This window comes from Barbus barbus (genome assembly GCF_936440315.1).
Source record: "Barbus barbus genome assembly, chromosome: 34".
NCBI lineage: Eukaryota > Metazoa > Chordata > Actinopteri > Cypriniformes > Cyprinidae > Barbus > Barbus barbus.
This window is the reverse complement of record NC_136762.1, coordinates 17,270,738-17,298,504: the sequence shown is the minus strand read 5'-3', so window position 1 is coordinate 17,298,504 and position 27,767 is coordinate 17,270,738. Positions and strand designations below refer to the sequence as shown.

At 36.9% G+C, this 27,767-nt stretch overlaps 1 protein-coding gene across 2 annotated transcripts; it reads left to right on the top strand.

Annotated features, from left to right (window-relative positions):
- Positions 1-1,010: 1,010 nt before the first annotated feature.
- LOC306854464 (clathrin heavy chain 1) lies at positions 1,011-27,451 on the top strand. Of its 2 annotated transcripts, XM_079392500.1 has the most exons (33): positions 1,017-1,556; positions 3,486-3,693; positions 6,030-6,298; positions 6,428-6,589; positions 6,703-6,816; positions 6,927-7,100; positions 9,063-9,260; positions 9,351-9,551; positions 10,508-10,660; positions 10,774-10,896; positions 11,039-11,176; positions 11,266-11,430; positions 11,601-11,781; positions 14,152-14,315; positions 14,414-14,539; positions 14,647-14,789; positions 15,374-15,608; positions 15,741-15,863; positions 16,248-16,393; positions 16,487-16,670; positions 16,795-16,987; positions 17,103-17,260; positions 17,580-17,744; positions 17,897-18,004; positions 18,580-18,747; positions 18,914-19,063; positions 19,191-19,322; positions 19,407-19,517; positions 19,624-19,794; positions 21,034-21,255; positions 22,902-22,922; positions 25,388-25,463; positions 26,570-27,451. In XM_079392500.1, exons 1-33 carry the CDS (start codon positions 1,515-1,517, stop codon positions 26,698-26,700), a joined length of 5,055 nt encoding a protein of 1,684 aa, XP_079248626.1. In that variant the 5' UTR covers positions 1,017-1,514; the 3' UTR covers positions 26,701-27,451. The 2 variants fall into 2 exon arrangements, with proteins under 2 accessions (XP_079248627.1, XP_079248626.1); XM_079392501.1 differs by lacking the exon at positions 22,902-22,922 and having other exon boundaries at positions 1,011-1,556.
- Positions 27,452-27,767: the final 316 nt, after the last annotated feature.

The following is a 27,767-nucleotide window of genomic DNA, read 5'->3' as shown; positions in this document are numbered from 1 at the left end:
TTCTGTTGAACACAATATTTTGAAGAATGTTGGTAACCAAACATCGCCTGGGACAAAAATTTGCACTTGAACACACCACAAAGATGGCCAATAGCAAACTTACATGTAGGCCTACATTATGTTCCTGGGTGAGAAGAAATAACTCTCCATACTAGCAAGTGGCAGTAGTCTGTATTTGTCATTAAAAAAGTGAAACTTGGAACTAGGACTGCAGATATTCAAACTATTAACAGAGCATTGCTATATACCATTTTCTTGCTAACCACAGACGGGACTATTTGACAAATATGTCTGATGAGTTTCAAATGGCACTGTCTTTGTCAGTCCTTTGGGACAGAAAGGAAAGAACTGGAAGTGAAAAATAAGGGGAAATAGTTTTATCACTTTAGTTTTTTCTTGTGCACTGGTTCGTTAACATCCATTCAGACTGGTCTCTCTTACTGAAGGCTCAGTTGCTGATCCAACATGCTCATTTTGGCCAAAAAGCCACAGACATGGTCTGACTAGTGCCAAGGTGCGGAACACAAAGCAAAAACTGGGCTGACATACATTGGTTTGGTGTGTCACTTACAGCCCTAAGAAATGGTTGTAAACACACCAAACCAATGGTCAGCCAATGGCCAGTCGTTTATAACCCATGATTAAAATTTGACCCATGATTAAAGGAACTCCATAAAATTTACGAACGATATGTTGATTAATTTCGTTCACTGACGAGATGTTCAGCTTAGGTTCTTCAGTGCTGTTCTCTTGTTCAGAGAAAAGACCAATTTATTGAAAAACTTTAGATTTAAGATTTAATAATTTTATTTCGTTCTGCAAAATTATCACATCTTTATTCAAATAATTTCAAATGGACTTTGTTTTCAATAGCCAAATTCCCCAAACATGTCCAACCAATGACATTATACTTCACCACCTGTATTTTGCGCTGGTCGGAAAACGATTCAGTGAACGATTCGTTCAAAAACAACGATTCGTTCACGAACGAACCACCACCACCACAACTAGAGCGCAGCCGGAAATGACGTCCAAAGAATATAAAGAACTGAATGATGTGGCAAAAATGAAACGAATGATTTAATAGTGACTAGACTACTCATACTGGGGCTTATAAATCAAATCTAAAATATTAACCGCCCAAACGCTCCCAACACCAGATCGCGCATCGCCTGCTTGTTTAACAAAATCGCTGAAATCGCGAATGTCCTTCCGCCGCAAAGTCCGCGCTGCTGCTTCCGGATTGTCAGTCTGAGCTGTTTCCGCCGCCATTGCGGGTCTTAGCGAGTCCAATCCGTGCAGAGAGGGGAGAAAAAACATCAACCATCTGGCGGATTGGCTTGACACGACGAAAACGCGACACTTGCATTCTCTGTCTAATAAAGCCAGCAGTCCTGCATTTGATCTGTTTTGAATCGGGGGTGTCTGCGGAGAGGAGGTCGTCGCTCGCTAAAGCTAGGCAGAAATTTTGCGAGGAGTCCGGCCGGGAGGATTGAGAACAGAAAGCCCAAACCATGGCTCAAATTCTGCCTATCCGCTTCCAGGAGCACCTGCAGGTGGGTTTTTACTACGGCTAAACCGTACGCGACTCGTTCACAGCATTAATAATCGTTGGCTGTGCTGTTACAGAGGTGACAGTGCTCGTTAGCTTTAGCGCTAGCTCAATGAATGACCTCCCATCCATTTCAATGGCTGTGTTTCAAAAAACTCAGCATCTTTGAACAGCCGAAGTTAATGCATGTGACATTCTAAAAACTGATGGATGTTCGAATTTAAAAGTTCGAAACCACCGTTCAGAGCGAAAATACTAGATGTTCGAATCGAACGAGCTTATGATGCTGGAGAGATGCAGCCTGGGTAACTTAGGCAGGTCACTAGGTTTTTGGACACAGAGGGATGCAGCGATTTGGGAAAGATTAAACCAGCTTTATCAAGCTGCATAACGTTACCCGATGTGATTGATTTGATCGCAAATGTGTCGTTTAGATAGAACGTGACTTGGATGGTCTACATTATCATTGGAAAATTGCCCCTTTATTGCTGAATTAAAGGGATGATTAACCCGAAAATGTAAAAATTATAATCGTGTGTAGTCACTCAAAAACCAATATAAAAGATGTTCGGCAGAATGATGTAAAATATATTGGTGGTTATTCACAGAGAGTCGATTCAGATCTTGATTGGATTTCGATTCTATTCAAAATCGATTCGATTGTACATATATCAAATACAGAACGCGTTAATTTTTCTTAAGGAAAAAATCTAGCTAACATACTAATATTGTAAACTGTACAGAAATCCAAATTCGATTTCTGTTTATTTTTAACAGTCAGAGCTCAAATAAAGAGTTGTATCCAAACACTGAAAATACACATTTATTTAAACCTTTTAGTGATATGCTTATGTTTTTACATCTGTTTTTTTTCAAACTTATATTAAATGAGACATCATGAACAGGTTAAGTAAAAATGATGACTGTGTAATATGGTGCATACACTGTATTTTGGAAGAGTGCTCCTCTGTAGAGTTTTTTTTTCTATCTAACAAACATGCTATGTACATTATATGGCTTTCCTGAGGTAAATGTTATTTGACGTTTACAAGAATATTTTATTAACGTCTTTTCATGGTTGAAACACTAAGCGATGAGACGTGAAACGGATTATGCTACGGTTTCTTTCAACATACCTTCTGATGTTCATTCATGTTTTTTCATGCTATAACTAGTAGTAAAGAGGAAGATATGCCTATTATGTTGCCACATTAAAGAGCATAAAAATAACAAATTACTTGAATTTCATGATAAAATGGACAGAATTTGACAGCTGAGACTTTTTCATATCATAAGTAAAGCAAAAAGCATATTGTTTTGATCACGCATCAAATGAAAATGGACTAAATGATTGATTTTGGAACTTAAGAATCAACATCGATTCATCAAAATAAAGATGTAGTAAAATAAATTATTGGATATTGTCAACCCTAGCCCTAGTTTTAAAAACAATGCAGTGAAAATCAATGCAGACTGATGCTGCCACTCTGCCTAACATTTTTAGTGAACTGTCCCTTTAAATAATTTCTAACATTTAGGATAGTGTATAGATGGTGTTTATCAACATTGATGTGTGATACATGGATAAATAAGATTTGAATGCTAATTCATGGATATTTGTTGTTTTCATTACTTAAATTCCAGTTACTGGAGCATTAATGTAATGAACCGGCCTGACTTGAGTCAGTACAGTGTATTGTGTCATTGTGCAGGTGCATCACAGTGGGGGAGGATGATGGGGCTTGTGAGTTTGTGCCCATAGATCCCTATTTTTTATCTCAACACGTCCCATAAACATTGAAATAGACTTGCAGCAGACACCGGCAGTGTATTAAAAAAATGAAGCCAAGCTACACAGCATTTTGATGCCGAAAAGAAAAACTACTAGTACTGTATCTAACAATAGTAAATAATGCCTGTCCACCTCTTACAGCTCCAAAACCTGGGCATAAACCCAGCGAACATTGGGTTTAGCACCCTTACGATGGAGTCGGATAAGTTCATCTGCATCCGAGAGAAGGTGGGCGAACAAGCCCAGGTGGTGATCATCGACATGAGCGATCCAAATACGCCCATCCGCAGGCCCATCTCTGCAGACAGTGCCATCATGAACCCAGCCAGCAAAGTCATTGCTCTTAAAGGTAAGACACAGGGACATTAAAGACATTGAAAAGTGAGGGGGGGGGCATTAAGGCATGGATTTTTGAAATGTAATGATAATTTTTGGCGTGAATATAGAAATTTCCATGAGGTTGTGTATTCCTGCAACCCCGTCCCACCCCCTCAATATATAACATGACTACAATATCAGCTGACTGTGTTTTTATCGAGACAGTTTAGTGTAACAATGTATGACTTGTGATGTCAGATGACATAATTATTTTAAAATACCCTCCATAATTCCAACAAGTTTGTTCATGTTCCCAGCCATCTCTGTCTCGTTACGTATTAAAGCTTCTTAATGTAATTTTTTGGATAAGAATAGCTTTTAAAATGCTCATTGGAAATGTCTTGCCATCATAAATGCTTTGTCTGTTCTTGCTTGTTTTTGTTCTTTTTTATTTTGTTTCTTACTGCTTTCTTATGTTTGCAGACGGTGAGTTCAATTTCATCTATCCTGAGTTGTGGGATTTTGAATTGTGAAATGTGGGGTCAATCTGAATGCCTTTGTTGAATGATAGGTTAGCCATGTAAGGAGGGGGTTGGGATCGTGTAACATGCATGTAACCGCCTGTTTTTTTTTTTCTTGTTTAGTGTAAAATGAAATACATTTTGTTGTTGTTAGTCAGAACAACAATATTCAGCTCTTTATTTCATTTTGTTTTTGTTTGGCACTTGGCAGTATACTGTTAATGCAATGCAAAGGTGTAATATGTCTGTAAACTGATAGATTTGCAAGGCAACTTTCTAGATATATTTCACTCTGCAACTCAACTGTAAGAATGAGAAGGTGAATTATGACCTTGAAATTAGTGAGAAACTGAATATGGTCTTATTTGCGGTGATGATTTGTATGTGATTATGGTGATTTTGGAAATGAGCATTCAAAAGTTTGGGGTCATTTGGGGTCAAATAATTCAAATAAATGGTGTTTGTTTTTCAACTTTCTATTTATCAAAGAAACCTGAAAAATACACATTTAAGCAGTACAACTGTTTTGATAAGACATGTTTCTTGAGCAGCAAATTAACATATTAGAATGATTTCTGAAAGATCATGTGACACTGAAGACTGGAGTTATGATGCTGAAAAATACAGGAATAATTTACATTAAAAAACAGCTATTTTAAATTGGTAAAATATTGTACAGTTTTTACTGTGTTTTGAATAAATGCATCATTGATAAGCGTAAAAAACATATTTGAAAAACATTTAAAAAATGTACTGACCCCAAACTTTGGAATGGTAGTGTGTTTATTCTGAGAGTGGAATTATTGTTTTTTTTAAAGCCTTGAGTTTAGATAATATATGCATTTGTAAGTAATATTCAGAATTGTTAGGTGTTTTCTCCCTCATGACATTGTTACATTTTTTTTTTCAACAGTGGTTAACAGAAATTAAATCAAATATACAGTGACCCCTCCCCCCATACACAAATATTTGGACACTTTAAAAGTCAGAATGCTGTCACATTAGAGAAAATTATCAAATCGAGTGCAATCAAATCATAATTCAGCTTTTCTCAAAACTAATTAGATTTTTCATGGCAGTTTGAAATCTACTTTCTACAATATTGACTGACATTTGACAACTATAAAGTGTCCAAATACTTTGTCAAATAAATCAGATGATTTGTTTTGATTAAAAAGTGTGCTTCTGCTCATTTTCTTTAAAATAAATGCTACTCTTTTATTTTTATTGCAGTGATATTCATACATTAAGTGTGGCTTTAAGTGTCTCAATGCATTTTGGGGCTACTGTATTTTGATTAAAAGAATAAATACATCTCTGCAGATTTAGCCAATTGCAGTCCACAATTTAGGCTAAAACTTTTAAACATGTTTATACATGTTTTAGCAAATAGTATTCCCACATACTTGAGGTAAGGTGATGATTCATGTGATTGCAGGCGAGAATATGGTTTTTAATATTTTTTTTTTACATTAAACAATCTGCATTGTATTTTTTTGTAGTGCAGAGAAGAGACATACGAGTTCCTAACTAATTAATAATTGATAAGCTTGTTAGATTTAGAACTTGACTAAAAAATGTCCAACTAAATGCAGATTAAAACTCGGCTTGATGTTTGTAAATGTTTGCAGTGTTTGTCATATTGCTGTTCCTTTTGCATTGTAACTGCTTTGTCATGTTGTCCATATATTTGTTGTTACTTTACACTTATGATAACATACACGTCTTGTTAGTAGCATTATGCTTGATGTCTGTATGTTAACTAATTTAAATCACACCATTCATGAACTAGACAAGACACAATCGTCACTGTTTTGTTCAAGTGACCTCTGTTCCTGAATTTCAGCGGCAAAAACCCTTCAGATTTTCAACATTGAAATGAAGAGCAAGATGAAGGCTCACACCATGACCGATGATGTTACATTTTGGAAGTGGATCTCTCTCAATACCGTAGCACTTGTGACAGACAATGCGGTCTATCACTGGAGTATGGAAGGAGACTCACAGCCCATCAAAGTCTTTGACCGGCATTCCAGTTTAGCAGGCTGTCAAATTATTAACTACCGCACTGACGCCAAACAGAAATGGTTGCTTCTAATTGGAATTTCTGCACAGGTACAAATAACAATTTGATTTGCAATGTTTAATGCACCAAAAATTGCCTGATCCTTTCTCATTAACCTGCATGTCACAGTTGTTGTCGTCTTCCTGCTGAAATGCCATTTTTAAACCTTTTCCTGTCAGCAAAACCGCGTTGTGGGCGCAATGCAACTTTACTCAGTGGACAGAAAGGTGTCGCAGCCGATTGAAGGCCATGCTGCTGGATTTGCTCAGTTTAAAATGGAGGGAAATGCTGAGGAATCCACACTTTTCTGCTTTGCTGTTCGGGGACAAGCTGGAGGAAAGGTCTGGTTATTTATTTTAAATGAATGTCCATGTGGTAATAAGTAGTAATTATGTCTTTGCATTGAAACAGTTGTAAATTTAATGTCATTCGCGTGTTTTTGTCCCCACTGTAGTTACACATTATTGAGGTTGGAACACCTCCGTCAGGTAATCAACCCTTTCCAAAGAAAGCAGTCGACGTGTTTTTCCCTCCAGAGGCACAGAACGATTTTCCGGTTGCAATGCAGGTATTCATAGTTTTGAATATTTAATGAATATTATTAAAATTTGTCTGTTGGGGCGTTAGGTTTAACCACAAAATTTCTGACCATCGCACTCCTTTTTTGTCGTCTTCTAGATAAGCTCCAAGCATGATGTTGTCTTTCTCATCACCAAATATGGCTACATCCACCTGTATGACCTTGAGATGGGCACCTGCATCTACATGAACAGGATCAGTGGAGAGACCATTTTTGTCACCGCTTCTCATGAAGCCACATCTGGCATTATTGGCGTGAACCGGAAGGGACAGGTACCGACCGCTTTACCTGCTGTTATTGCAGACAGAAAGAAGAAAGTGGTTCATTGGCTTTGTTTTAGCTTGAGCATTTAGGCTTGGTCAGCACATTTGAATGGAGCAGCTGAGCTAGTTCCAGGCAGACACCAGGGGTTTGTTTCCGTATAGTTAGTCTGCAAGCACACTAGCTTGTGTTCTGTAATCTACTGTAACAGGATGCCATCAGTTGATGAATTATTTTGAAGCTCAGACCCAAGAGTCATTAAATATGCAGAGTGCACAGAATGTGATCCTTGTTCATTGTTATTCTCCCGTTTGTTTTCCCTTCCTCATTTAAAAACCCTCCCTTATCAAACCACAAAACTGTCAGACCACACTAGGGTGGGATGATATATTGAATGGTCACAATGTATTCGTCTTGATTTAGCTGGCAATATAAAATTAAGCAACACTAAACATTGCAGTAATGAACACAATTTTCAATGTGTTTCCTAAGGATCATGTCATTTGATTTTTTTTTTTTTTTTTTTTTTATCTTTCTATCTATTGGAAAAAAAAAAAAAAGGTTTTAAACAGGAAATAGGTTTTAGCCAGGAAAATACCAAAGAGGCTGGCATGAAGTTAATAATCAAACAAACAATCCTTTTCTCATGATTCATAAGTTAATTGTTTTAATAACATTTCTATTTCAAACTGCAGTATGTGTCAGAGTTGATAAGTTTGAATCATTTCCATGAATCAATTCAAAACTAAGTTGTTCAAAATTGCTCATTGCAGGTCATTTCATATTACTATATTATGTATTTTTTAAATTAAATTAAAGTTAGGTAATGTATATAGGTAAGGGTGATGATGTTTTATATCTATTATTATTTTGTTGAATATAATGAAAACAGTAAATAAGTTTTGTTCATTTAACAAAAATATTACATGTGATATTTTTTTACTTGCATTAAACATTTTGAATTCACTTGGAAGTGGCTATATTTGTTTGAAATTATGGTTTTTCTATAAATATAAAAATTCAGTTTTAGGGCAAATGCATAAATATTGAGCAGTCAACTCATGAATCTCAGGGAATATATATATATATATATATATATATATATATATATATATATATATATATATATATATATATATATATATATATATATATATAATCAAATACATTACATATATATTTGATTGACTGTGGATATGGAATATTAAGCAGTTTTAAATTTGCATTAACCAAACTTGGGCAATTAAAATATGTTGAATGATATATATATATATATATATATATATATATATATATATATATATATATATATATATATATATATATATATATATATATATATATATATATATATATATATAATATAATATAATATAATTTGTTTTTTTTTAAGTTATATTTATGGGCTTTTTGTGATATATTAGCTATTCTAACCTCAGTCTCAGTCCATAATGCATTAGGATGCTGTTGCGGAAAGAATCCCTGTAAATAACAGCGTTTGTTGACCCCTCGACACGTACAGTGAGAACAGCGTGTGCCGCTCAGTAGGAGGTAGAGACTGCCGCTGTAATCCTCTTACTACAGTCTGCGGTGTGTTCGCTGGGCTTCAGTCGCTGACTGATGACCAGCTCTGTCACAGGCCGTGCTTCAGACGTAAATAAGTGTATAATGGGATACCGGCCCATTCATTTATGTATTACCCTGAGGGTCGCTTTAGGTGCTTTATGGGTCCAGATCAGCATCATTTGGGCCTTATGAATAGAGATTAGCCAGATTTAGCACTAATGTGGTAATGATGCTAAAAATTCAGCTTTGCATCACAGGAATAAATGACTTGTTAAAATATATTAAAATAGAAAGCAGTTATTAAAAAAATAAATCATGAATCCCAAAGTATAATTCTGTTTAATTTGTAGAGTGAATTATGCTGTCAGTGTCTGCATTCTCTTTCTGATACTGTCATTGTTTCTCAGGTGCTGTCTGTGTGTGTGGAGGAGGAAAATATCATCCCTTACATCACTAACGTGCTGCAGAACCCTGATCTGGCCCTCAGGATGGCCGTCCGTAACAACTTGGCAGGTGCAGAGGAGCTCTTCGCCCGCAAATTCAACAACCTATTTGCTGGTGGCAACTACTCTGAAGCTGCCAAAGTGGCTGCCAATGCACCAAAGGTACAGCAGACTGCATCACACGACCTGATGCCTCATTAGTCATTGTCAGGCAAATGTTGGGGTTTCTGATTGGCTGTTGGCTTCTTGCAGGGCATCCTGCGCACCCCAGACACCATCCGTCGGTTCCAGAGTGTTCCTGCCCAGCCCGGTCAGACGTCTCCCCTGCTGCAGTATTTTGGGATTTTGCTGGATCAGGGCCAGCTGAACAAGTTTGAGTCATTGGAGCTTTGCAGGCCCGTCCTGCAGCAAGGCCGCAAACAGCTACTGGAGAAATGGCTAAAGGAAGACAAGGTAGAACCTCTTATGAATAAATATGTGACCCAAAGTTGTATTAAATTCAAATAGTTTTATTGGCATGATTGTTATACATACAATATTTACAAAGCATCAATACAACAAAAGCAGTTACAAAATTGATAGATAGATAGATATCTCTGTGTCAGAATTGTTGAATAAAATCGTAGTTTTGTTTTCTTTGCGCAGAAAAAGTGTTCTCGTCACTTCATTAAATTCTAGTTGAACCACTGATGGCAGGTGGACTATTCTGATGATGCTTTTCATACTGTAACGGACCTTAACAGTGCAATTTACCATGCAGTCAATGGGGCAGTCACAAGCCTCCAGGTTTTCATCCAAAATATCTTAAATTGTGTTCCGAAGACAAATTAAGCTTTTACTGGTTTGGAACGACATGGGGGTAAGTGATTAATGACAATTTTCATTTTGCGGTGGAGTATCCCTTTAACAAATCAGTCTTTTAATTAATTTTTTTTACGCGCAAGTTCACCCAAAAAGGAAAATTGTGTCATTTACTCACCTTCATGTTATTCCAAACCTGCAAGACGTACTTTCTTCTGCGGAACCTAAAATAACGTATTTTAAAGAATTTTGGTAACCAAACAGTTTTGATTCCCATTGACTTCCATTATATGGATAAATATAATAAGTGGTACCCGAAACTGTTTCAATCATAAAGGTTTGGATTGGAACAATATGAGGGTGTGTAAATGATGATAGATTTAAATTTCTGGGTGGACTATCACTTTAACGTATCTCACAGGCTGATTTACTAGCTAATCAGTCTTAATAAAAATTATTTTAAAATCGTATTCTTTTATCACAAACAACTGGAAAGGTCATAGAAACTGTCAAAAAGTGTGGAGCCTCATATCTTTCCGACTAATGTAATTTGTTGTTATTCAATATTATGATACATAATGAAAGCCGTCTGTTTTTGGTTCCTGCAGCTGGAGTGCTCTGAAGAGTTGGGTGATCTGGTGAAGTCTGTGGATCCAACTCTTGCACTTAGTGTTTATCTAAGGGCCAACGTTCCCAACAAAGTGATCCAGTGTTTCGCCGAGACCGGGCAGTTCCAGAAAATTGTACTGTATGCAAAAAAGGTGAGTTTTAAAAAGGTGGCCCTAAATTTCATACTGCTCTGTGAACTGCTCTATTCGTGTGAGAGATTTAATATTTGAGCTCCATCATCTAATGCGTGGCCATCTGTGTGCAGGTTGGCTACACTCCAGATTGGATCTTCCTGTTGAGGAACGTCATGCGGATCAGTCCAGAACAAGGCCTGCAGTTCTCCCAAATGCTCGTTCAGGATGAGGAACCTCTGGCTGACATCACTCAGGTCTAATAGCATTTTGTATTTCCTCAGTTGTATATCTTGTATTTTATTTTATACAAATTGACTGGCTGTAAGCATTTCTGAGGATAAAGTAGGTGAACTTTTAATAACAAATGAATTCGCTATGTTTTTGCTTATTCTACAGATTGTGGATGTGTTTATGGAGTATAACCTGATCCAGCAGTGCACTTCTTTCCTGTTGGATGCCCTGAAGAACAACCGTCCCACTGAAGGTCCTTTGCAGACTCGTCTGTTGGAGATGAACTTGATGCACGCCCCACAGGTGCTCACTACAAACATCAAACATCTTACTTTCCTATTTTGCAAAATTTTTTATCATAACATGGTATTTTTTTTTTTTGCCCTATTCAGGTGGCAGATGCCATCCTGGGGAACCAGATGTTCACTCACTACGACCGGGCCCATGTGGCTCAGCTGTGTGAGAAGGCAGGTCTCCTACAGAGAGCTCTGGAGCACTACACTGACCTGTATGACATCAAACGGGCTGTAGTCCACACTCACCTGCTCAACCCAGAGGTACAGTCCACGGTCTGCTTGAACTTTTATACCCAGAGTTACTGTATCATTCATTTGCATTTATTAGAATGGAATGCGACACTTAAATGTTGATAGTTATGTTCATGGCCATCAGTATTTTGGTACTTCTGCTCTGATTGATGTGGTAATATGTTGTGCTCTGGTTGCAGTGGCTGGTGAACTTTTTCGGCTCGCTATCGGTGGAGGACTCTCTGGAGTGTCTGAGAGCCATGCTTTCTGCTAACATCAGGCAGAACCTCCAGATCTGCGTCCAGGTGGCCTCCAAATATCATGAGCAGCTCTCCACCCAGTCGCTCACAGAGCTGTTCGAGTCCTTCAAGAGCTTTGAGGGTAAAAATGCTGAAACACTTTCAGTGCACCATGACTGATTTTCCTGAAATTAGGGCAGGACAATATAGCTTAAAGGGAAAGTTCACATTCAGTTGGTCCCCATTTACTTGAATAGTGTTTTTTTTTCTTTCCATTTATGGAAGTCAGTGGGGACCAGCAACGGAAGGTGAACTATCCCTATCTCTGTTTTTTTTGTTTTAACCATAATCATGGTGTACCTCTATATTTGTGTATTTGGTCTGACTTGTCCAGATAATTTTAATAACAGTGCATTACTGTTTTTACAATAAAGTGCCACATGGACACTTGCCTGAAAAAAGTTTAAACTAGGGATGCACCGATACCACTTTTTCAGAAATAGTCAGAGACTACCGATACTTTCATTTTTGGTACTTGCAGATACCGATACCTTTTATTTTCGTTGCTTTTGTAATTTTTTTAAATATTAGGTACAGAAACAAAATAATAATAAATAAAATATGAATCATGTTAGCTGGCTTCATTTAGCAAACAGTATTTCCTTAAGTTATTTTCACACTTAATTATACATGTTAAAATGTATTGCACAAGCTTTTGTTACTTTCACTGTTCATTTTATTGCTCTGTTATTTTATCTTTAATTTAATGGGGCAGTAGAACTGTACCAAGTCGATTGCAGCGGCTCAGTACTGTAAGCACAAAACGTTTTCCTAAAATAATGCAGGGAACCACTCATTATACATTATACAATTACACGCATACTATTTTGGTGAAAAACTTTGTCGCACTATATGCGGATGTTCGTGTATGAGTAAAAACGGAAGTATACTTTGGCCTTAAAAGCAAGCAAAACATGCGCAACGCTTGCACACATTGGTGCAGAATGTGAGTTTCACCTAGCCCTTGCGCATTTCCAGTGTTGGGGAAGCTACTCTGAAACTGTAGTTTGATAAGCTACAAGCTACTCGTAAGTTAAAGTAGTTAAACTACAGTCAAGCTACCCTTTTGGAAAAGTAGTTAGCTACACTACAAGTTACTATCAAAAAGTAGCTAGCTACATTGAAACTACTTTAGATTTTTTTGAACAACGTATATTATAAATAACTGAATAAGTGTCTGAGGAATGTTTTAAGTAAAATATTTAGTGTTTAAAACAATGCAATACAATTATGATTTCAAAGAGTATTGTTTTATTACACACAACACTCAAATATCTCAGACTGTTACAAAAAGTGTAACCTTTACTTGTCGTTTCTTTGAGAGACATGAACTTGGACAAATAAGGCCATGGGTAATTAACGTTAGTTGTTTCTCCATCCTCCAAATCTGCCGCCACGTCTTGCTCCATCATGGATAATATGGGTGTGTCAACCCACTTCTGTACGTCAGTGAACCGTTAGCCGCAAGATGCGTGATTAAACAACAGGTGGCGGTAATGGCAAAAAATGAGTTTGTAATCTAACAAGAAGAATATCCTTGCATCGTGCTGATTCGCGCAGGCTCGACAAAACGCAATGTAGCTTTTGCTCGCGCTACACCGCTACTTGCTGCAAAAAGTAGTTAGCTACTGGAAAAGCTACATTGTTTAAAAAGCAACTGAGCTACTGCCAAGCTACTGAAAAATGTAGTTAAGTTAGTAGCGTCGCTACTTGTAGTTAACTACTCCCCAACACTGCGCATTTCACACAGGCTGCTAGTTTCACTTTCAAATCGTATATGCTTGCCGGTTGAAATAAATGTGGTTTAATGCCCCTATAATTTTTGTTTTATATTTATGATTTAGTTTTAATCCAAATGAAGCATTTGCTAAGTGAGCAAACAGCATTCAAGATCATGCAACAGAAGTGACTCTCTCTCTCTATTTACCGACAAATAACTCTAGTAACTTGTCTTGTGCATCGGTTTACTTACCTGCTTTTGACGCATCCGACTGAACTACAAACTTTCCATTAATGTCTGTCAGAAAGGGATATTTGCTTGACAAGCTCGCGCATCTGTCCCGCTGCATGCTCAAACCACTCAGCGAGCTTTTCTTATCAGCTCGTGCACAGCTGCTATACAGGCATGAATATTGAATGCTTAACGTTAGCTATATTAATTACATAGCCTACATGTACTTCATAGACATCCTTAATCTCTAATAAATCCATTCTATTCTGTTTGTTCTGTTGTCAGTGATGCTTTATCTGGACACAGCTCTGTTCACAGGCTGTGTGGTATTGGCTTTTGGTATCGTAGCATTTATATGAGTATTGGAGTGCAGTATCGGGCCCGGTATCGGTCCATCTCAATTTTAAGCAGTTTTTTTAAATTGATTACTTGATTTCCGCTTACACTCAATCATGGAAATGAATCAGATCTCATGAGAATATGTGTTCGTATGGCCTGCAGGTCTGTTCTACTTCCTGGGCTCCATTGTGAACTTCAGCCAGGATCCAGAGGTTCACTTCAAATATATCCAGGCTGCTTGTAAAACTGGTCAAATCAAAGAAGTGGAGAGAATCTGCAGAGAGAGCAACTGTTACGATCCTGAGCGTGTGAAGAATTTCCTCAAGGCATGACTCTTGAAGACTCTTGTTTAGGCTTTTAACAAGCATCTTGAAATGAAAAAGTTCATTGTGCTATTAAGAACAATTTACCTTGTCTTTAACAGGAAGCAAAACTGACAGACCAGCTGCCCCTCATCATTGTGTGTGACCGCTTTGACTTTGTCCATGACCTTGTGCTCTACTTGTACCGCAACAACCTGCAGAAGTACATTGAGATCTATGTTCAGAAGGTACTAAATAATTTTAGCAACTCTTGTGATTCTCAAGGGCTCGCCTCGGCTCTCGGTGTGGTGTTTCTGTAGCAGTGGCTGATTGAGTGATTAACTGGTTTTGTCAGGTGAACCCCAGCCGTTTACCCGTGGTGATTGGAGGGCTGCTGGACGTGGACTGCTCTGAGGATGTCATTAAGAACCTCATTCTTGTGGTCAGAGGCCAGTTTTCTACTGATGAGCTTGTGGCCGAGGTGGAAAAGAGAAACAGGTCCGTACTGTTGGCCAATATAATGGAGATAAACTGAGTCATGATGCAATTTAAATTGTACTAAATAAGTATAATATTTAACATATTTAATAATTATTTCATGTAAATACAGAACGTGTTTCGTTGTTGTGATCCATTGACAAGTCATTTTTGAATTTACACCTAAATAATGTACAATGTACAATATATGCCTAAAAGTGGTTTATTACTTTTTTGTTTGTTTGTTTGTTTGTTCTTTAAGAAATGAATGTTGTTATTCAGCAAAGATGCACTTTTGAATTGATCAAAAGTGACCGTAACCGTTTACACAGTTTAGACTGAGATATAATATTTAAGAATTAATGAATAAATTAAGAATGAAATCAACTTATTAGAATGGTACCTTGAGAATGAACACTTTTAAATGGTGGTCTAAATGTATAAATAACACTTCTGCTGTTAATCTGCTAAATTAGCACAATTATGTGCAGATAATTCAAATATTGTCAAATATCTATAATCATATTAACATTTGTTGTTATATTGTTGTGGTCTGATTTACTCTGATTCTGGTGTGCATTGTTGACTCTTGATCTCTTTGACAGACTGAAGCTGCTTCTGCCGTGGTTGGAGGCCCGTATCCACGAGGGCTGTGAGGAACCTGCTACCCATAATGCCCTGGCTAAGATCTACATCGACAGCAACAACAACCCTGAGCGCTTCCTCCGAGAGAACCCCTACTATGACAGCCGCGTGGTGGGCAAATACTGCGAGAAGAGGGACCCCCATCTGGCCTGTGTGGCTTATGAGAGAGGACAGTGTGACCAAGAGCTCATCCATGTAAGGAACAATGGTGCTTTTGTTTTAGCTGCTTGTTGCAGCAGATTGTTTTTAGCGTGTTCACTGATAAATCCAGTTCCTAAAATGAAGGGAAATTGCTTTAACTTTTTTTTTTCTTTTTTTTCTTTACAGGTTTGCAATGAGAACTCGCTCTTCAAGAGTTTGTCTCGATACCTTGTGCGTCGTAAGGACCCCGAGCTGTGGGCTAGTGTGCTTCTGGAGAGCAACCCTTACAGGAGACCCCTAATCGACCAGGTGCAAATTAGAAAATAACACAAGTCAACATGAAGCTTTATTTGCAATCCATTTTAGTAGAATGGCACAACGTAAAAAACAATCCATTGAAAAGTAATTGGATTATGGAAAGTAGGTGCTACATAGCAGAATGTAACCAAATGGCTGAAAGGGAGGAGCTAAAAAAAATAAGGGATTGATGATGTCATCAGAAAAGCAACATTGTTTCAGCCTGTTTACAAAAAGACTAGGAATGCCATGTCAATTATTTTTGGGCAAAGAAAATAAAAGAAAATGGGACAAATTTTGATTTCATGTTGACTTTAAGTACGTTTCTGAGTTATAATGTCAAAAACTGCTTCAAACATAAAGATTAAATTCAGTTTATGTTCCCGCCCACCACAGGTTGTTCAAACTGCCCTTTCTGAGACCCAGGACCCCGAGGAAGTGTCTGTTACTGTCAAAGCTTTCATGACTGCTGACCTACCCAATGAACTCATTGAACTTCTGGAGAAGATTGTTTTGGACAACTCCGTTTTCAGCGAACACAGGTAATTTAATCCGAGCGGTGACGGAACACAAATTGATTTCCATAAAAGATTTTAGGTTGTTAAACATTTGCTTTTCCATTATTTGTGTCCCAGGAACCTGCAGAACCTCCTGATCCTGACGGCCATCAAAGCTGACCGCACTCGTGTCATGGAGTACATCAACCGCCTCGACAACTACGACGCCCCAGACATCGCTAACATCGCCATTAGCAATGAGCTCTTCGAAGAGGCTTTTGCGATCTTCAGGAAGTTCGATGTGAACACATCAGCAGTGCAGGTACAGCTTATCTCCCAAATATCATCTTAATATTTTCTATATGAATGTATAAGCATAGAGTTGTTCCTGGCCTTTGTTTCCTTTTCCTGTTTCTGTGATCTCAAATAATTTGTTGTCCTTGTAGGTTCTTATCGAGCACATTGGGAATCTGGACCGGGCCTATGAGTTTGCTGAGCGCTGTAATGAGCCGGCCGTGTGGAGTCAGCTAGCTAAAGCACAGCTGCAGAAGGAGCTGGTGAAAGAGGCCATTGACTCTTACATCAAAGCTGACGACCCCTCGGCCTACATGGAAGTGGGACAAGCTGCAGCTCAAAGCGGTAAGAACCAATAAAAAGTGCCTGATTCTTGACTAAATCCATAACGTTCCAAGTTGAGATGTTTATAAATATGGGAAATGGTCTAGTAGTGAGATTGTTTTTTTTTTCTCTTCAGGAAACTGGGAGGATCTTGTCAAGTTTCTGCAGATGGCTCGTAAGAAGGCCCGTGAATCATATGTAGAGACAGAGCTGATCTTTGCCCTGGCCAAGACTAATCGTCTGGCTGAACTGGAGGAGTTTATCAATGGGCCAAACAACGCACACATTCAACAAGTATGAGTCTCCTACTTTGGTATTATGCTGCTCGTTTAGAAATGAATGGGGCAAAATTCGCCACATTTTTATTTTAATGTATTTTTGCAATTTGCTGTATTTGGATATATTTAGATGTAAAATAAATAAACTGAAGTATTTTACATAAAAGGATGAAAATATAAAAAAAGGCTTTGGAAATAGTCAAAAGTTAAATTAAATCAGTTCTAAGCTATTAAATATTGCTGTTTATTTAAAAAATGACAAATTCCTGCAGTGTTTTTTGTAAATGTCTGATCGATGAATGAACTTATTTTGCTTTTTTATTTTTTTTATCTAGGTTGGTGACCGATGCTATGACGAGAAGATGTACGAGGCAGCTAAACTACTTTATAACAATGTATCCAACTTTGGCCGTCTGGCCTCCACTCTGGTGCATCTTGGCGAGTATCAGGCTGCTGTCGATGGGGCTCGCAAAGCCAACAGCACAAGGACCTGGAAAGAGGTCTGGTTATACATTCTTGCTCTTTTCTACAGTTACAGAAACCATTTTATGCTGCAGGTTACCTTGTTGTGTTTGTGAATAGCTTTGATCCCATGTGTTTTGCCTCTATATATTCTGTTTACATTGGTGTCAAAGATGTTGTCTGCTTGTAGGTTTGCTTTGCCTGTGTTGAAGGGAAGGAGTTTCGTCTGGCTCAGATGTGTGGATTGCATATTGTTGTTCATGCTGATGAACTTGAGGAGCTCATCAACTACTACCAGGTGAGAATGATTTAATTTAGGTTTGATGGCATTTTCATAGCCTGAGAGATTAACAGGGTTCCCACAATCATGAAAAGTTGTGAAAATAATCACAATCATTATAATTCTGTAGTAGATTTAATTTTTAAGATGTCATATTTACTATAGGGCTGTCACAATTCCTCGAGTCAAATCGATTTGAATTTTTTTTTTTAAAGTCATTTTAAAGGCTGTTAATTTTTAAAAAACAATTTTAATGAAGCTGTAATTTACTATAAAATAGTAGTTGATAGTGTGATTATAATTACACTACATGTTGCAATATTTCTTTGATTTAGATATTGTTCTTTGAGAGTTTAATAATTATTGCATTTATAAACATAAAATACTACTACAGGATTACAAACAAAACACAGTAACGTGTATATATATAAAATAATAGTAATTATTATTGTCCAGATAAGAGTCTTTTAAAATGATCCAGTTATCCACTCAATCATAGTAATCAATTAAATTCATGATTTAAGAAGAACCTCCTTAGTGTGTCTGTCCATCTTGGAGTCCAGCAGCACTGATATTTGCGGTTTCTCCATCAGGACCGTGGCTATTTCGAGGAGCTGATCACCATGCTTGAAGCGGCGCTGGGGCTGGAGCGCGCTCACATGGGCATGTTCACAGAACTGGCTATCCTCTACTCCAAATTCAAACCACAGAAGATGAGGGAGCACCTGGAGCTCTTCTGGTCCAGAGTCAACATTCCCAAGGCATGTCTGCTTCAAATTTATATTGATTGATTGTAAATGGAGTTCTTATATTTGGTCAAAACTAATTAGCATTAAAATAGCAAACCCTGTATATGCACAGTGGATCATCTCTATGTATTTCTTGATGGAAAAAAAACTGATGAAATATTTCATGCATCTTGTTCAGGTTTTGAGGGCAGCAGAGCAGGCTCATCTGTGGGCGGAGCTAGTCTTCCTGTATGATAAGTATGAGGAGTATGACAACGCCATCATCACTATGATGAACCATCCTTCAGATGCCTGGAAGGAGACCCAGTTCAAGGACATCATAACCAAGGTATTGTCACATTTTTACGCATACTTTGGGGGTTAGGACTTCGTCAAACTTCGCTCACTCATTTGGACTGAAAAGGTTGTATTTTTTTTTAATCTGATGTAACTTTTTCTGTTAACTCTTGTTGCAGGTTGCTAATGTTGAGCTGTATTACAAAGCCACCCAGTTCTACCTGGAGTTCAAACCGCTGTTACTGAATGACCTGTTGATCGTACTGTCCCCACGTCTCGACCACACTCGTGCTGTCAATTTCTTCAGCAAGGTACTGTGTGACTTTCGCTTATCACATTTAAAAAATCAACCATTTGGTTGTTTTTACAGAATGTTTTGATTTTATTGTTTTCAGGTCAAGCAATTGCCTTTGGTGAAACCATACCTGAGATCTGTACAGAACCACAACAACAAGGCTGTAAATGAGGCACTAAATAATCTCTTCATCACGGAGGAAGATTATCAGGTATATATCAAATACACCATTTTGGACCCAGCCTGTAACTTTATAAGCAATCTCTTGGTTGGCAGCTTTGCAATCTGTTGTCTTTTGTTGTTTTTTTCCCCCACAGGCTCTGCGTGCATCCATCGATGCCTACGATAACTTCGACAACATATCTCTGGCTCAGAGCCTGGAGAAGCACGAGCTCATCGAGTTCAGGCGAATCGCTGCCTACTTGTTCAAAGGCAACAACCGCTGGAAGCAGAGCGTGGAGCTCTGCAAGAAAGACAAACTCTACAAGGTCTTACCCTCAGCCATCTATCTCTTATTTCAAGGGTTTTCAGTATTTTAGATGCCAGGGATCCCAAAGATTTTCATACTTATTTGAGGGACTCCCATGATAAAAAGGGGTGGTTGATTGCGATTTCACTTAACGTTAGTTAGTGTGTAATGTTGCTGTTTGTGCATAAACAATATCTGCAAAGTTGCAGTTGAAAGTTCAAAGGAAACGGAGATATCGTCTTTTAAAATTCTGGCAGTTTAATGCCTACAATAACGGCTCGTAGGGAATCCAACGAGCTACTTCCCGGGTCCGTTACATCGAGAACCCAGATAAACCCCGCCCTCGGGGACACGCAACGAAGGGGGCGAGGCCATGCTGCGCTGCTTTAGAGAAGAGAAGACTTGGCTCACATGCCGCTGAGGGGCGGGACACGCACTAGTGGCGGTTTAGCCAATCACAACACACTGGGGCACCTAACCAATCACGTATTTCTGAGGGAGGGGCTTCATAAAAGCAGGAAATGATCAGCGCGTTTATCAGAGAAGGGACAGAGCGGTGTGGAATAAAGGTAAATTATGTGAAAAAAATAATGCGCTTTATTTATTTATTTTTTTAAGCGAAGCATTAACACATGTTAGACTGCACCCCATAAACACAATCAAGCCTAGAAAGAAGTCAACCACCCCTTTAAAAAGGATCTATATAGTTTTTTTTGTGTAAAGAATTTATTCTGTGTAAAATGTATATTATAAATCTAAAATATCAAAAATAAAGTAGTTTTTTTTTTAGTCGTCATAGTACACTATAGTGGCATTTTAATTTAAGCTTTAAATTACATTAAAATTATTTATTTTAATCATTTTATGTAATTATTTTGATCTAAAATGTATTTTAATGATTTGTTTTACACATTTATATAATTACTAATCTAATGTAGCTTATTTTTTATCTAATTGTTATTTATTTATTCAAATTTTTACTTGTCGTCTAGTATTTATTTACTTTAATCATTTTTATTTTAATCTAATTTATTTACTCGTTTATTTGCTTATATTAAAATATGCAATCTAATTTTACTTTATCAAATTTTTATTTATGTAGTTTTTTTTGCAGTTTTTTCTCTAAACTTTTCTACATACCCCCTAGCACTTCAGATTGTAAACCGCTCTCTTACACCACATGGGACATCGTACTGAGAAAGTTGTTCAATTTTTGGCCGGATCTAACTGAATGTTTGTTCTTGTCTCTCTTCCACAGGACGCAATGCAGTATGCTTCAGAGTCAAAGGACATAGAGCTAGCTGAGGAGCTGCTGCAGTGGTTCTTGCAGGAAGACAAGAAAGAGTGTTTTGCTGCCTGCCTGTTCACCTGCTACGACCTGCTGAGGCCCGATGTGGTGCTGGAGACCGCGTGGAGGCACAACCTCATGGACTTCTCCATGCCCTACTTCATCCAGGTCATGAGGGAATACCTCAGCAAGGTGAGCCTCCATCCAGAGGCTCTTCTGGGTCTGATGGTGGACACGGTTTGGGATGATAGATGCTTTAGATCAAGGTTACTCAAATCTTGCCCTGGAGTTTAGCACCAACCCTGATCAAACTACCTGTGATTTTTCTAATGATCTTGAAGACTCTGATTAGCATGCTCAAGTGCGTTTGATTAGGGTTAGAGCTAAACTCTGCAGGAAAGTGGATCTCGTGGGCCAGATTTGAGGATACCTGCGTTTTTGAAAATAACCACGTTCGTGTGGACAGGGCCTTAGATTAAGCCTTTTCTCAGTGGAAACACTTTAGGTTTATTCCAAAACCTAGTGTATAAATGCAGCGGTTGCTTTCTGATAGAGTCTACTTGCAATTGATTCCGATAAAGTTTGACGCTAATGAGTTGCTAAGCTAATAATGCAGTATTCTAATAAATAAAAATACATAGCACCCTACCTGTTTGCTAAAAACAGCCCATTACTATTTTTTATTGTTACGTTTCAGTAAAAGTATTTCTCTGTCCGTTAATTATTTTTATTTTATGATTGATAATGATGATAATCAATTAATTTTAAAATGAATTAAAAGTAAAACACTAAAAGCTAAAATCATTCACTTTAAATGACACATTTAGTCATAACAAATGTATAAGTAGGAGAGCTGAGCAGGTACAACAACATATTCAATATCAGCAGATAGATTCAAATTCCTGTAACCAATATCAAGTAACAATATCACTTTCAGAAGTTTGGGTTTGGTAAAAATAATTAGTTTTTGAAGGATGTCTCTAATACTCACTAAGGCTGCATTTATTTGATCAAAAATACAGTAAAACCGTAATATTATGAAATTATTGTAATTTAAAATAAATGTTTTCTATTTTAAAATATTAAAATATAGTTTATCCCTGTGATGACACAGCTAGATTTTAGCTGCCATTATTCCTGTTTTAAGTGTCATAATAGCTTTCTAATATGCTCATTTAATGCTCAAGAAACATTTCATTTTCAGTATTCTTTAATGAATAAATAGTTAAAATGATCAGCATTTATTTGAAATAGTTTGTAAAAGTCTTTACTGTCACATTTGATCAATTTAATCAATGCTTGCTGAATAAAAGTAATAATTTATTTGTAAAAAATCTTCCTGATTCCAAACTTGTAAATGATAGTGTTTACCAATATATTGTGCATCCATACTATGATGATTTAAAGGCTGCTTGCTAGGTTTGGAACAAAATTTTAGTACCTTCAGTATTTGTATAAATTGGATTTTTTTCTACGTGCTACTGCATGTTGAGTTAAAAAAAAAAAAAAAATATTTCCTCTTTCATTCATGAACATGGTCTGACCAGACATTTAATCATGAGGAATATTTCATCACCTTAACCAGACTTTTTTTTTTTTGCAAGTTTATAGACTTATAGTCACACTAGGTAATAAAGATTCATTTGATCATCTAGTGAAAAACAAATGCTAGTGGAGTAACAGGAAGGACATTTGATTTGTATCTTCTCTGATTTCCCGCTGTTAATTTCTTTTAACACTTCTCATGATTGCTGCATTTGTTCTCTACTTGCTTTTTGCAATGCTGGACTGTTAAGTTTGCTTTTTTCTTAAGCTGCCACTCTTAAATTCCCTTTCAGGTTGATGCAATTAAGGAAAAGGTGAAGGTTCACTCTTATTCCTTCTTTAACTCTTGTAGTTTGGAAGACTGAAACTTTGAAGAATCTGCATGAGTTCTTCCCTCCCATGTCACTCTGCTGCTTTTAAATACACACCTTAACTAGACTTTCCTTGAGTTTCTTCTAGATTACTGACCATCCGTTTGCCAGACGCTGTGGTAGTCCGCCTCAGACCTGTAAATGGTAGAAAGCTGGAATTAGCTGATGAATGCCATGGAACTGTCATTTCATTGATTGCCAACTAGATAATTTTGTTTGTTCAGTGAATTTGAAATAATAAATTGTTAAAAGATCATCAGCTAATTCTGTTGTAGACTGATTTAGGTAATTAGGTTCAATGTGAGATGACCGCGAAATGAAGTGACCACATTTTCACAATTTACATTTTCCTAGTTAATACTAGCATTAAACTAAGAGTTGCATGGTTGCCCCATTTGTTTTCAATCTACAATCTAGTGACGGCTATGAGAAAGTGTGGTCCTTCTCAAAACTAAAACCATTGTATGCTGTAGATACTTTAAAAGCATGTGTTTTACCGTGTTCGTAGCACCCTTGAAAGGTCAGGGATCGTGGCTGTTGGCTTTGCCTGCCTCTGGAAGCCGTGAATGGCTGTATAAACCATCTCTCACCCCGTCACACCTTCACTCTTACTCTTCCTTTCTCTCATGCACTCTTTTTAACATGGGAATAACAAACTACACATGTGGCATGATTTCTTCCTCTCAACGAAACTTCGACCTGCCGATCTCTTTAAGCCTGCTCAACATAATACTTTAACTTTTAAAAGTTGACATCAGCTCTATGTAGAGAACTGAACCCAAATACAACATTTTAAGGGATAGTTCAAACAAAAAATTAAATTCTGTTATCATTTATTTACCCTCATGATGTCCCAAACCTGTATGACTGACTGACTTCTGTGAAACACAAAAATGTTGAAGAATGTGCCAGGTGCTCTTTTCCATAAATTGAAAATGACAGACAGGAGGTGTCAGGCTCCAAAAATGACACAAATTACCATAAAACTCATAAAATTATCATAGAAGGCTTAAAAATCACAAGGACTTTTTTTATATCATTTGTGGAGCTCAATAACTCCAGTCTCCATTCAGTTTCATTATATGAGAAAGAACAGCTTAACCATTCTTCAAAATATCTACTTTTGTGTTTCACTGAAGTAAAAAAAGAAGAAAAAAGATTTGGTATGACATGAGGGTGAGTAAATGATGACAGAATTGTACTTTTTAGGTGAATTATTGCTTTAAATCATAATTAAAATCATTCAAGGACGGGTAAGATATCCAGGACAGTCTAACCTTTGTATCTTGGCTTTTACTTGCTTATTGGTCATGTTTATCACCTATATCAGATTATGGTTTTGGTTGTTTCATGGTAGTAAGGCACCTATAGATTTTTTGTAAGTTTTAGTTTCTATTATTCGCACAGTGACTTCCTTTTTCTCGCAGGGGCGTCTTTCACAGAACCAATGAACAGCTTGCTCCAATTTTAAATATACACACAGCATTTCTTAGCACATCAAGTGAGACCTTTAGTTTGAATTAAAGGGTTTGTTCACCCAAAAATGAAAATTAGCCCATGTTTTACTCACCCTCAAAGCATCCTATGTGTATGACTTTCTTCTTTCAGACGAATCCAATTGGAGTTATATTGAGATTTTTCCTTGCTCTTCCAAGCGTTTGAATGGGAGTAGGCGGTTGAAAGAAGAAAGTCATATACACCCAGGATGCTTTGAGGGTGAATAAAACATGGTCTAATTTTTTTTTTTTTTTTTTTTTTAGGTGAGCTAACTCTTTAAGGTGCGGTCACATTTACCGTTCCGGCAAATTTTTGGTGGGTGAAATCCAGTCAAATCAATAGGAAACTACATGAGGAAAATATTTACTAATGCAGATTGTGTATGGGAATTCACCACATTGACCAACAGAAAGCTGCTTGGTTTCAAAGTGACTTCTGTGTGAGCTGTGCTTCATACATGGCTACACGATTGACAATAGATTTTTTTTCCCTGCAATATTTTCCAGAATTTTTCGCTAATGTGATCGCACCTGAAGAGGGTTCTGTTTTCTACATATGCATTGTTAATTAATAGGATACTGACTGACTGTATGGGGGACCATCTATTGCTTGTACCAAGTCTTTCTTATCGATTGAATTGGCAAAGCCATAGTTACCATGATGCATAGACCAGTAGTGAATAATCAGAAGCTTATTTCAATAGGAAGTGTTTGTCGTCGGGTATGGAGTGCCTTGGCAAGAAGCTTGTGCCCTGAGACCTGCTTTGAAAGCGTTTGCACCTTGTATTAAGCTTGGCTTTATGCATCTCCCATGAATGGTCCCATCCATCAGTCATTACTCCCTTTCTTCAGAGTATTTATCTCTCCTCATTGTTCCTCTCTTGTCCTTCTTTCTACCTCTCCTTCATTCAGGTTGACAAGTTGGATGCTTCAGAGTCTTTGAGGAAAGAGGAAGAACAGCTCACAGAGGCACAGCCCATTGTCTATGGTAGGACCCTTACACTGCCCCTTCATCTAAGAAAGAAAGTTTTTATAACTCCACTACAAATTATTGGTCAAGCAATATGGTATTTATATTATGGCTAATACAGATATCTAGAAGTCACTTATTTGTTTTTTTAATATATTTTATTTTATTTTAGGTTTTATTTAAAATAATTGTTTTAACAATATTTTTGCTTTTGTGTGTATTTACTGTATTTGTGTGTTTTTTTTTTTTTTGTTTGTTTTTTTGTTTTTGGTTTTGTTTTGCTTGTTTGGTTTAATACTAGCAAGTATGAATGGAATTTATATTTAATTCACATATATAATGTAATTTTCACTCAAATTTTTACCGTAACCTCAAAATACCTAATATGCCACAATATATTAGCTTATCATGTTACATTTTTGTACGTTTTATTTTATTAGATTATTATATATATATATATTTTAATATTAATATTTGCAGTAACCTTAAAATATATTAAATGGCAAAATAGAAGTTCATTTCACATTTTAATAATTTTATTTATATATAAGTTATTTACTTTTTGTTTTTTTGTTTTGTTTAATGCTAGCAAGTACAAGTCAAATTTATATTTAATTCACATGTATAATTTATGTAATTTCCACTCATAAAATATTAGCAGTAACCTCAAAATACCAGATATAGGCTAATCACATTACATTTTTTTGGTTTGGTGTTTTTATTTTTGTTATTTTGTTATTGTATTGTTTTGTTTTTTGTTTAGTGCTAGCAAGTATGAATGGAATTGATAATTATATAATTATATAATATACATATATAATTTATGTAATATTTTCACTTAGAAATGTACAGTAACCTTTTTGGTATTTTGTTTATTTGTTTGTTTAATGCTAGCAAGTATCATTGAAATTGATATTTAATTATATACAATTAATGTAATATTTTTGCCAAATATTTTGAGTAAACTCAAAATACCAAATATGCCCAATATATTGGTTTATCACCATAACAAATGCAGAGTAGTCTGGTGTAAAATAATTTACAGTTGCATACTAAACCCATTAAATGAGACCAACAACCTGTGGTTGATAGATATTGTTTCTGTGTTTGATCATTTTTCCCAGGCACACCCCAGCTGATGCTCACTGCAGGCCCCAACGTCGCAGTTCCCCCACAGCAACCTTACGGCTACGGTTACCCCACGGCGCCTGGCTACGCCCAACCCGCACAGCCAGGCTTCGGCTATGGCATGTAAAGCCCTCCTGCCCACAGCTGTCCATCTATCTCTCCTTAAGTTCCTTACTAGCTTATTGTGGTCTACTCACAAGGTTATATAAAGTAAAAAAAAATAAATAAAAAAAAAAGTTAAGCGCTTTAAATTATTTTCCTTAAAATGCAATGAAGGACTTCATTTTTATTCGTGTTGTCAAATAAAATAATCGGACCACATTTTTGTTATTTCACATTCCATATTTAAGGCTACTTATATCACTAGGTTTTTTTTCTGTGAGCTGATTTTTTTAAGGGGGCATGGGTTGTATATGTAAGGGGAGTGTCGAGAAGAGCAATTAACCTTAAAATATGTCGTGAAGCATCTGATTTGCACTCTGTCGTGAGAGGAAACTAATGTAGAATCTCTTAATTTTGATGTATTGTATGTGAAGAGCTTACACTGTCTGTTTAATGCATTTCATTATTGTATATTCTGAAAAAGGTTAAACGATATTTGAACATGAACGTATGCATCCATGGGTACATTTAGCTAACACTAAGTAATAATCTGATATTCTACACAAATATGTAGCTGTATGAAAATTTTAAGCGCATACAGACATGGATATAGTAAAAGATTTTAATCCCTTAGCCTAAACAGGTTTCCCCGATCGACCTCGTAGTGGTTAACATCTCATTCACTCCATGTGTAACAGGTGACCTTTCCTTGTATTGAATACAGTGCTCTTTCTTGTGTGAATCCATTTCCATAAATGAGCAAGGGATACATGATTCTTCTGACTTCTGTGTTTACTCATCCGATTCTTTGTATTGAGGTTTGTGTGTGTGCCAGGTGTCGTGCTGTTCTAGCTCACTATTCGGAGTGTACAGAAGAATTAATTCCAATGCTTTGTCCACCTGTAGGATTGTGTACGATCTGCAGATTCAGAAAACGGGAATAAATTCACAGGATTGTGATTATATTGGTGGCTTGATTGTAAATTGGCAGATTAAAATGAAACTCATCCATTCTCCATCATATAGCTTGCCACTTTATTTTTCCACTAATCACAGACACAAAAGCCATTTTGCTAGTGAATATGGCAGTCA

Excerpts from the sequence above, each read along its gene's own strand:
- LOC306854464 (XM_079392500.1), top strand. The coding sequence starts at position 1,515 with ATGGCTCAAATTCTGCCTATCCGCTTCCAGGAGCACCTGCAG. Across the intron at positions 10,661-10,773 it reads TTGTACTGTATGCAAAAAAG|GTTGGCTACACTCCAGATTG; the intron begins GTGAGTTTTAAA and ends ATCTGTGTGCAG. Across the intron at positions 18,748-18,913 it reads CCAGAGTCAACATTCCCAAG|GTTTTGAGGGCAGCAGAGCA; the intron begins GCATGTCTGCTT and ends CATCTTGTTCAG.